General features: G+C 37.9%; 1 protein-coding gene across 4 annotated transcripts in view; it reads left to right on the top strand.

The window, feature by feature from the left end:
- btbd8 (BTB domain containing 8) overlaps positions 1 to 5,332 on the top strand; it is a 33,930-nt gene extending 28,598 nt beyond the window's left edge. For 3 of the 4 annotated variants that reach the window (XM_051897214.1, XM_051897217.1, XM_051897218.1), the window contains 4 exons: positions 331 to 418; positions 529 to 650; positions 743 to 2,596; positions 4,405 to 5,332. In XM_051897214.1, coding sequence (XP_051753174.1) covers positions 331 to 418; positions 529 to 650; positions 743 to 2,596; positions 4,405 to 4,940 — 2,600 coding nt within the window. In that variant the 3' untranslated portion in view covers positions 4,941 to 5,332. Of the gene's footprint in view, positions 1 to 330; positions 419 to 528; positions 651 to 742; positions 4,305 to 4,404 lie in introns of those variants that run through there. The other variant, XM_051897215.1, reaches the window with a different exon arrangement.
- The last annotated feature ends 6,551 nt before the right edge of the window (positions 5,333 to 11,883 follow it).

The raw sequence follows: 11,883 nt of genomic DNA, 5'->3' as shown, positions 1-11,883 counted from the left end.
CCAGAGTTAGCTTGTCATTAAGCTGCTTAGCACTTCTAAAATTGTACATGCCTGTTACCTTGCTCACAGTTCTTAAGGAATGTAGGTTTAGATAGCACAGAGATGCTGCAGGATATACCAGTTTACTACGAGGTACTACAAATATCACAGCTTAATACATTTTCTTGAGTAGACCATGTTGAGAACAGGATTGTGATGAATAATGCTCTGTTTAATTAGATTAATATGCTATACACACAAATGTTTTATATGATTTACTTGGAATTGTTATTTAAAAAAAAAAAAATTGTTGTGTTATTATAAAGACTGAATAATCCTTTTACATTGTAGGTCTCAGGTCAAAACTTCAAGCCAAGGCAACAACAAAATCTCCTTTGACCAAACCTGCCCAAAAGCCAGACACTGAAAAGACTAGCAGGTGAGTTTTTTTTATGAATGCAACCAGCCTGTGATCCTCACACTTTTTTTACTATCTCTACTTTCTTCCAGTTGATAGTCAATCTTTGGTCTTTCATTGTGTTGCTACAGCCCCACTAATAAATCAAGCAAGACTAAACCTACCACAACTAGCCGTGCAGTACCTGCAATTCCTGCATCCCGCTCAGATCCAAAGAGCAAGAGCACTGTGTCATGCCTTTCAGAGAACCATGGTAAGAAACAGTCAGGCTTCAGAATGAATATAATTGTAAACTCTTATTAACAGTAATGAGTTTAAGTCTTTCCTGTTTCCTCTTTTAAACAGCTTCGTCTAGACCTGGCTCAGCCCTTAGCTCTAAAAAGCCTGCCTCCCCTAGGAAAGAGGTAGAGAAAGATATATCCAAACCTTCAGCTATTAAGAAGACAACAAAGGCCATCTCTGAGTCAAAGCCGAGCATCAAAGCTTCCACGTCTTCCTCTAAGCAGTCACTTACTACCCCAAACAAAACAGGACCTAAACAGAAGGCTCCAGAAACACTACCAACAAAATCATCTCTAAAATCCTCAGGGGCAGTCAAAAACTCAACTCCTGCTGGCTCTAAAAAGCCAGGCACTGCTGTAAAAGATTCAACATCTAGCCCCAAACACTTAAAAAAGGTCACTCAGCAGAATCCAGCTTCTACCGAAGGTAAGACAAGAAGCAAGGAAGTGGTTGCATCTTGTCTAGAGAGTTCCAAAGTTCCTATGTCCCTGGAGCAGCATTCACTAGTCAGCCCGGCTACACTAGACCAGCCAGAAGTGGTTCCCAAGGGTGTACCAGCACCTTCCGCTAAGGTTCATGATATAGAGAAAAGCAGTGATCCAGTGAATAAATTACATGGCACAGAGGTGAAGACTCAGTCAGTAACTCCGGACATGCATACTTATACTTCCGGACAGAGTGAGATGAGTGGGAGTAAACTGGCCACAGACAATGCCATTCCACCCCATACCACTGGATCAGACCGGGGCCTCAATTCCATGAACTCCTCAAAGGACTCAGATCTCCCTCCTGATACACCTTGCAGTCTAGGGAGCATTGAGACACCCCTAGAGGACTCGTGGAATGGGCTTCATCCCCAAGTTAGCCCAGAGTCAGAGACTGGCAGTGCCACTACTTCTTCTGATGACATAAAGCCACGGTCGGAGGATTATGATGCTGGAGGCTCACAGGATGATGACTGTTGCTCTCATGAGCGTGGCGTTTCAAAGTGTGGGACCATGCGTTGCCCTGACTTTCTAGGCCGCAGCAGCAGTGACACCAGCACACCTGAGGAGCTCAAGATGTACGAGAGTGGGGCTGGACTACGTGTGGAGGTACGGCTCAGAGGACGGGAGGCAGAGACTACAAGTGAAGAAGAAGTAGGGCGTCAAAGACCACGATCGTGGATTAGAAAGGATGAAGTGCCAGTGGAGGAGGAACCTTGTGAAATGGATTCCGCATTAAAAAACTTGAAGAGTGTACAGGACCACCAACTTTTCTCCACTGAGGAAGAAGAGGAGGAGGAGGAAGAAGAGGAAGAGACTGAAGATGAAAGATCAGAAGTTGAGGTGCTACCAAGAGGAATGGCTCCCCCACTTAACGAGCCATCTCCACAATTCCAAGGTATTGTCAACCTTGCATTTGAAGACCCTGCGGACCAAGAGAATGAGCAACCAGAGTACCAGTCAGCTTCTAACTTCCGCCGCTCTGTTTTGCTCTCGGTGGATGAGTGTGAGGAGCTTGGATGCGAAGAAGGAAGCGCCCAGACTCCGACACACCAGTCAGGTGATGTCTTCGACAGTGAACCTCAAAATTCTCAGATAGACTGCTGCTCCCAGCAATCCACAAGCACAGTGAGAGGAAACCATATCTCTAACCACCAAGAAAATGAAAGGGAGTCCAAACCTGCGGTATTCCTGACAGAGGTCCGGGGATCTCCACAGGAGGATTGTGTATATAATCAATCAGATGCCCCTGTGCAAGACAAAGACACCAGTGACGTTCCTGCTCAGGAGCGCCCTAGTCACCTGGACCTCCGGCTGACAGAACAGTATGGCAATCTCCAGGCCAAACATATAGACAGCAGAAAAGCTGACCTGCGGCTAGACTTACCTGAGCCGCAGCTGAATGCGAGCTCACCTGCACACTCTCCAGCAGGTAATGTATAATGTTAGAGCCCATCCCCCCTGACTGCAGTCTCAGAAAAATCCACTCAGTTTCCCATCCTGACACATTCAACTCAAATATTCAGACAATTCTTTTTCAATGGGGTAAATCCTGATTTCATTGATTTAGATAGTAGCACACTACTGCCTCTCTTTTTCCCTTCATTTTATCATCTTCTTTAAATGTCTATTGTTTGCTAATACTTCAGTAAGATATATACACAACTAAACTGCCTTCTCTTAGGCACTATAGTAACTCAACAAACAAGTTTACAAGCTTAATTTTTACAGTAAAATATCTATATGTGTGTGGTGTAGTATGCTGAGTCAGGCCATCTCTTATGTGGTATGGCTGGGCAATCTCAGTTGTACTAGTGCACTTAATATATAGGCACCCAAATCCCTAGTAATTTTTGTTTGTTTGTCATTATCCATACTGAACAGTAAGCTTCTTCCTCTCAGGCCAAGTCCTTTATATATTGACTTTTCCATAAGAGATCTTTATGCAAAAGACAAGCACCATGTGACTTGGCCTTCAAATATATACATATATATGCACAAACATACAGTGAGCTAAGCTTCCTTTTAATACTGCACATAAAGGACCACACCTTATACAGAGGCCATGATTTTTTGAATGTGTTAGATCTAGATGTTTTTTTTATACTCAGTATTGATGTTGAGTGTTGTTGTCTTTTCAAGACTCTGTCTGTTTAGTCATCCAAACCAGGGAATCTTGCATGCTAATACTAGGCTTTGTTATTGATTTTATTAATTTATGAAATCCCATTTATGTTTGTATCCATCCTTGCGTGTTTGTTTTTTCTTTTATTTTTCATTCACAATATATCACACCATTTGTAGTTCTGTATAGGTAACCATTTTCTCAACTCTAGATTTTTACGTTATAGATTTCATTTTTTTTTCTCCAATGTATTTCTGTAGAATTAATAGTTTTTTTTCTGTATGTTTCTAGAAAAATATCTTCAAGGTCCTCCTTGTGTCTCTCTTTTTTCACACTTGTATCATGATTCTAATCACTGTTAATGGTTTTGCTCGAGTTTTATCTTTACAAGAAGCATATCTTGAGTTTGCCAAGTAAAGCAATAAACACTCTTTTGCCAGCATGTCCCTCATATTTTCAGTGTAGCTTTAAGTTAAAACTTAAGAAACAAACTGAAAAGCTCTAGTGCTTGCTTACGTTTCAGTGTGTATATTTAAGAGAAAAAAAAAGCTCAGTTTGATCAGAACTAGAGAATTCATATCTTTTGTGTGTGAACAAAACATAAGTTATGCTGGAGATACAGCGGCTGGCAAAAACATGCCTTTTACTGTTATAGCACTTGTGAACAAAAGAGACACATTCAGTGTAGATTTTCCTCTGTGCATCACCTTTATGGCAGCTGTCCATCCTTATCCTAAATTCAGAAGTTGTTCCATGGATAACATGGAAACTTCATGGAAAGTCAAGAGTTGCTCCATGGAAAACTTTGGATTTGCACATCTGCTTAATTGTAATGCATGTGTCATTTAATCAAATCTTGATTAATGACAATAAAAAGTGATTACTGCCTAAGACAGAATATATTTTTTCATCTATTTAGTCTTTAAAAGGATTCGTATTTCAAGCTTGTCTTAACTGCATCATGAAGGACACAGTTGCACTAGGGGTGATTCTGTTCATCATGTGGAGCTAGAAACAACGCATGTCTTCAAGAAAATTCCTGCTTTTTTTTTTTTTTAAAGCCCACATACGGATAAAACACTTGGTCATTGTGCAGTATTGTCAATTATTTTTAGGGGACATTGATGGTTGTGACACATTGGATCAAACCTGCACACATGACCGGCGGTCGTCTAAAGCCCTGTCCCCCATTTTCGAGATGGACCTGGGAGAAGCCATCGAACAAAGCATGGATGCAGACAGGAGCAATGATCCCCAACAAGAGGAGTCACATTGGGATGGTAAAGGAGTAGAGACAGGGGATGTTAAAGAGGAAGTGGGCAATGAAGACAGTAAGTTTGCAGAGAAAGACTGGAGTCTGCTTCGACAGCTACTGTCTGACCAAGAGTCAAATCTGGGCATCATAAACTCAGTCCCAGAGGATTTAAACCTTGCACAGTACCTTATCAAGCAGACGCTGTCCTTGTCTCGAGACTGCTTGAATGAACAGGACTACTTGTATCATGAAAAGGACACATTTAAGCGCTGGGCTGAGCTTATTTCTCCACTGGAGGACTCTACTACCAGCATCACTGTGACCAGCTTCTCCCCTGAGGATGCTGCCTCTCCACAGGGCGAGTGGACCATCGTGGAGCTGGAAACACATCACTGATGGCGTTCTGGACTTGAATACAACCAATGTTTTGATCGGACTATTTGGATTACTGCATCTTTTCCTCCTTTCCGTGCTTATTTGTTTTGGGGAGAAGGACAAATCAGTTGCAGCTTAAGCGTCAATTTGTACTCATCGTACAGGTACTATATGAAGGACTGGAATAATGACCTCAGTGCAGTTATTTTGCATGTGGGCAATTTTCTAAGTTATATTGTTTACTTGATGGGTGTTGCTTGAATCTTTGTAGAATACCAAAAATGCATTTTCTTGTTGCTCTTTTTGTCTCTGAATGACGCTTCTAAAATGTTTTGAACAGAGTGTAGAGAGTATGTAAGTGGTTCTGGTTTACATTTGTTGTATTTAAAACAATAAAAACCGTGATGTTTGAATTTTGTTGCTTTTTTCTTTTAAAGGTAATAGATTGATGCATTTTTAAAAAATTACTTTCATCTGCCTGTATATTTTTGAATATAAATCAATAATTTCGTCTATTTAAATGGTAAAAAAAAAAAGCAAAAAATCAAGTAAATTAGACCCATTAAAAGCTGTGATTACACATACATCTTGATTATATCCAATCATTAAAAGAGTATGGCGATGATATTTTGTGTTTTGGGTTATATGATTTAATAAAGCAATAAGCCCCAAGAAGCCATGGTTTACAGTGAATTTATAACAGTTAAGGGACGTTGTTACCCTAAAACCCCTTAGCTGTTATAAATTCACAGCTTCACAGGCTTATTGCTTTTATAAAATGGTTACCACACAATACAAATATTAAAGCCAACAAATATGTATCAATGCAACTTTCATGAAGTAAAATCATTAAAAGGCTTCCTTCCGCTGGAAAATAATAGTCCCTGACCGTGAGCAGCAACAGAAGTTACATTTGTTACGCAATTAGATGGCGGCATAGTAAAAACATCAACAAGGTACTTTCAACAGGCCAAAACGGACGGGTTAAATACAACTATAGTGATATATATCTGTATTATATAATATATGTTGCCTTAATAAAAAAATGTTCATGAACTTAAGCATTGCGTGATACTATTTCAAAGTGATTTCCATCATTTTTACAAATAATAAATTGTATTTACCTGTGAAAACAAACCTGGAAAGAGACGTGAGGCTTTGAGGAGAAAAACGAGAGATTCTTCGTGCATTCCAGTGAACTATTAATGGGATATATCGTAAATTATATCGGGAGAACAGACCACAAATGTGCAGTATATGTTGTCCTTTTTCATACTATTACAGTGGTATGCAAAGGGACAAAAGAAAATAATCACGATAGAAGTCTTACGTTATTCTCATGATGTCTGAAAATAAAGCATGAGAGAAAAAATTGACAGCTCATTCAGTCAAACTGACGGATAAGCTTTATTTGTAGGGCAACCTTATGATTTGAAACGATTCGTTTCAGTCTTTTTAAAAGGAAGTTCCCCAAACCGGAAGTTCAACCCATAATTCGAAACGCAGGAGGCTAGTCAGGAATAAGGTGGATAGAGGGTATGCACATAACGTCACTGTCGACCGTTATGACTGCGGTTACGCCCACTGAGTGGCAGCATTGGTTTTCAGCGTGACTGCCGCGAAAAACACACAAAACACATCCAAAACGGGAAAGAGCTTTGTAACTGACTGTACAAATAGCTTTGACACAAAATCTGAGGTATATTTTTACAGACTGCTGAAAGCTACAGAAAAAAAGAAGCAAATAGGTCGCTACAATTCAGAGAAACAGCTGGACTCCAGGCGAAGAAACATGTTTTGCAGTTATCATTTCGTGTGAAAATGTTGGATTTTGGGGTAAAGTCATACCCTACCCTATATTGTATTGTTATATATTGTGTTGACAAGTCATCAATTAAATATTTACCATCTTATATTCTGCATAATTGGGTGTTTTTAAATAAACACTGACAAAAACTATACAAGTTTTAGGACTGGACGATATGACGAAATATATAACATTGATATAAGTGATCACTCCGATTTAGACCTACCTATATTGTATTTATATAAAGCGTTCACAGGCCGATTTGCTTTGTATTTCCCCGGCGTCGAAATCAGGCACATATAAATGTCAGGAAAAACGATTTCTGGCTGCATGTCAATATCCATGGATTAGGTTTCCTTGACATGTCATAAGGAAAACTTTCGAGCCCAACCTTTAGTGTAATCGTTTGTTTTACTCGCGTTTTCGCAGTTTCCCCTATTAAATCCAGTCATGCAGCAGGTTCTTTTGCCACTCAGTCCAGCTGAGGGAGAGCGTTCCGGCGGGAAAGTGACGTCTATGCATACGTTGCTAAGAATGGTTGCTAAGACACTCAGTGGCGCAGCGATACATGTAATCATGTAATGCGGTCAGCTGTATGTTTTCGGGAATTTTACAACGGCTTCGAACGCGGCTTAACCAATCAGAAACAAGGGCCGGAACTATCTGTTTTATAATGTATTAACCCATTTTATATATATATATATATAATTATTATTATTATTATTAGCCTACACAATTTATTAAATCAAAAATAAATTGTACCAACTTTATTTGAAATAGTTGGAAGTCTGCAGTTTCATTATTCTGTGACATCAAATAAAAGCAGGACTTAAAACAGCCTACCTAGATGATTTGGATTTGACTAACAAAAGTAGGCTAACTGACATTTCAGTTGTGCTACACTTACATTACCCTTACTACAGAGACCTTCATCCAACAATGTTTCAAAACCATACCTTATCACTTCAAGCATGAAAATAGCATTCAAGGCCTGTGTATTTCTGTCTCTCTTCAGGACACTGTGGACTTGGAGGACAAAAAAGTTACCCATGCTATAAATGTTCTCCACTGCTTAGATTAGCTGAGTGTGATAGATGAAGCGCTGAAGGGAAAATCATTGTGTTCTTGCAGAGGAAAAGGAAAAGTGTCTTTAGGAAAATACAATAAGCAAGCACTTAAGAGCAGAGCAGGCCATCCATAAAAATGCTGCTGCTCCAAGAGGTGTACAGTATTATAAGCTTTTCCCCCCTATCAACAGCTCCAAAGCTTTTTGAATAGATATCATTTTTACAGGCTAATCTTTAAGTTCACTGAAATGAGTGTGGGAAAGCGTGCAATTCTTATTCACTTCATTTGTAACAGAAAGGAGGACCACGTCAGCTAAAAATCTGGGCCAGGGTGACAATAAACGAAACATCAAACAGGTTCTGCGACTACACAAACTAATTACTCACAACATAATCAGGTCAGCGTGACAAGGAGAGTGAGAGTTTCTGGAATGTCTCCTAACGAATTTGTGTTAATGTGCTTTTGTCTGGATGTGCATACATTTGATTCAAAGCCAAACACTGCTGGAGAAACTGGACCAGGTTCAGGCAGATCCTGACTGTGCACCGCAAATAGACACAAACTAAGAAGGTCTATGCCTGCAGAAAACTATAATGTTAGCATTCTTATTTATTTCTTATTCACTGTTTCAACTGGCGGAGGATATTATATTTATTATATTATAGTATAGTATAGTATAATTTCAAACATTTAATGTTTTAAACGGGTTCATTTTATAATTAACATTAAAATTACCCTGTGATATGCTTGTGGTGGTCTTATCTATCTTTGTCTCCACCTAGTGGAGGTATACACTACTGACAGTTCAAGAGGAAGACCACAATAATGGCAGCCTGTGACAGATAGTTTGAGAAAAATGCTCTGATAATGGAAAAAATCCATGTGCTTAACCAAAATCTGTAATGACTCAAAACAAAGTTATTACATGGATCCATGGAGACCTTCCCATGTAATTTTGCAAGGTACTTTTTAGAAGAATATCCCATGTTAAAAATGCTTTTGATGGGAAAAGCATAGATTATTAACAGTGGACTGAGTGTAAAAACTGGGTGTTCATACCACTGATTGTATAACAATAGAATTAGAAGTGTCACTCAAACTTTTTATGTATTATTTTCCCCTGAAAGAACTTACACTTATGATGTAATGTAATGTAATGACACCTCCCTAATATGATAATGAGACACAGCTCATTAGCAACCGCAACCACAAGCAACTGAGGAGGCTGATAGTGCAAGTTACTTAATCTCCATCTCATCCGTTCTCTTATAAAGCACAGTAATCCTCTTTAGGACTGTGACACCCGCTGCCGTTCGGCTAAACTCATCTGTCTTTTTAATTGCAAGTGAAGTTTCTAAAGTCCGCATTGTTTCGCTGTCAGGAGGAATTTAGTCTGAAGCAGATGGAATGAAGATGTAGCGAAGGTCGGGCCTGCAGCAGCTGCAGTCTAGAGCTGAAGAAGAATAAAGTGGACATCCTTATTTATTCCTCATTTCCTGTGAGAGAAATAGTCACTTTCCTTTAGAAAGTTCAGAAAATGCCATAATAATAAACCAGCCCATAAAGCATTCAAGTTCTTTCAAAGAGTCATTTCACTTTTCAGCTGTGATGTTGGCAAGAATGAGAAATTACCAAGTGTGTTAGGTGCAATGGAGAGACTTTCATATTTCGGACAGTTTAGATTGGTCAGTGTAAATGTAAAACTCCAAGATGATATATTTGCCTTGAACTTTTTTTTTTCACCTTTTTTTTTTCTATGAGTTTACAACACCTTAAAATGTTTTGCCTTGTATGTCAAGCTACTTTTAACTAGAACTTGATATAACAATATCAAAGCAAATAAAGGCAGCTTTTTACACTAAAGCACACGCCTGAGGCCCTGAGTCTAAATTTGCCTATTTTTCTTTAATCAGTAGATCTTATTTGTGATAGCACAATACTCCCAGTGTTCAGATGTAAAGTCAAGTGTGGGATCAGTGGGTGTGACAAAGCACACATACACAATTGTAGTTCATATTAGAAACAGAAACCCAGAATAACCCACAGTTCTGGCAGGCCTGAAATAATTTGACTATTTTATATGCGCATATTTTAAATACACACACACACACACACACACACACACACACATATATATATATATATATATATATATATATATATACAGTCAAACCAAAATGTATTCAGACACCTTGAACATTTTATTCATTAATACAGTTTATTCACTATAGTTAAAAATAATAAAAAGGTAATAAAATATGACAAGATCTCAGAGTTAAACTGTCAGAAAAAAAATTAATGTTAATAATGTCAGATAACTCATAATCAAAACATGGTCAGGTCAAATTTTTGGTTCCAAATTTTTATCAATTTTACTGGTAGTCCACTGTATGAAGAATTTTTGGGTATAATATGTCACAGTTTATTTTGCTATCCTCACTTAAAAATATATCAAAAATATCTGGATAATTTTTGGTTTTACAGTATATACTGTATATTGTGTGTGTGTGTGTGTGTGTGTGTGTGTGTGTGTTTTAATAAGAGTATTAAATATCAAATGTTTAATAAAATTACTTTTTAATTATTTTTTTCATTCATTTATTTGTATATAAATAATTTATTTTAAATTATTTTGGATACAAATATAGTTTTTAAATGAATGAGGTCACAGGTAAAACCCAACATTGTTTACATTTTGTTGGATTTATATTTTCAGTTTTTATTTGAATTTTAGTGTAAGTTTTAGTAATTTTGATTTCTGCTTTTTGTCATTTATATTGTTTCTATATAGCTTTAATTAATTTTAGTTTCAGTATTAGTACTTCATCTTATTTATTTCAGTTAGTTGGCAACATGTCTAATTTTCATTCAAGTTTTCAACTAATATTTGTATTTTATTTTATTTTATTTCAGCTTTATTTCAATTACTGAAAATTGTTTAAGTTTCAGCTAACAATAACAACGCTGACTACTTGACACCTCAGTAAGTAAACACAACTTTTACATTCACATTACCAAAAGTATGGCAGAACTCCATAATCTAAAGATCCCTGAATCATATACTTATTAAACTGTAATATTCACCAGTTACTTAACATAATTAAGCCTGTAAAGTGCTCATGCTGTCCCAGATACTGAAACTCCTGTCCCAGCATGTGAGGAGGACACCCATCCTTTGTCTCCTGCTGACCATAGCAACAGTGTTCGTGATTCATCACAAGACTGTTTTATTACTAAGTGACTACACTGTCCTCAATAAGAACTAGAACATGGAAGGAAGCACTCTTGACAGAGCCAGGGCTTCTTTGATAAATAGCCCATGGTAACTTAAGACCATTTATTTTTTGTACTTATTGACATGAAAAGCTGCTGTGCTCTGTGCTGTGGTACTATCGGGTAGAAGAGAGTCTTAAAGTCCTTAAGTGTGTTCAGATTTTCATAAATTATGTGAGAGACACACCTGCACTGTAAACATTTTAAAATCCTCATATGATTATCTTTGGGAACCTATATGTGAGAGATTTAAAAACAGACAAAGGGCCTGATTTTGTTGATCCTGGAACAACATTCCTGTCTGAAAATTTATTCCCAACCTTTAAACCTATGTAACCCTACCCATAAGTTCTCCCTACAATCAGAAGCAAATGATGACACTGATGTAGAAGCACCTAACACTGGTTGTAAGCCTAAACTTGACATAAACTGTAAACTTGTCCCTTAAATCTAATTGGTTGATTGGAATTTTGTTCCAAGATCAACAAAGATGTTGATCCAGGAACATGTTGCACTTGGTGAAATCAGGTTCTGCATCTGACAGCACTTACCTAGAGTTTATGATCAATAAACTGTAGAAGAAGAAATGTGTTCGAAAGTAGATGGAGAAGTGCAGTGCAAGTGAGTCTCTCACATCACATGTCAATCATTGCCTCCTGGTATTGTATAAAAATGATATTTAACAGGAGCATTTATTGACCAAAAGTGTTTTTAAAGTTGAGTTCCCCAGAATACCTAGCTGTGTTGTCCATCGGTGCGTGAAGTGTAAAAGGCCGTGTTGCTGAAGGCTGTGAATCAGGCTGGTCTCATGACTGC

This window comes from Ctenopharyngodon idella, chromosome 6 (assembly GCF_019924925.1).
Source record: "Ctenopharyngodon idella isolate HZGC_01 chromosome 6, HZGC01, whole genome shotgun sequence".
Taxonomy (NCBI): Eukaryota; Metazoa; Chordata; class Actinopteri; order Cypriniformes; family Xenocyprididae; genus Ctenopharyngodon; species Ctenopharyngodon idella.
The sequence above is the reverse complement of the archived record's forward strand: the minus strand, read 5'-3'. Positions and strand labels throughout refer to the sequence as shown.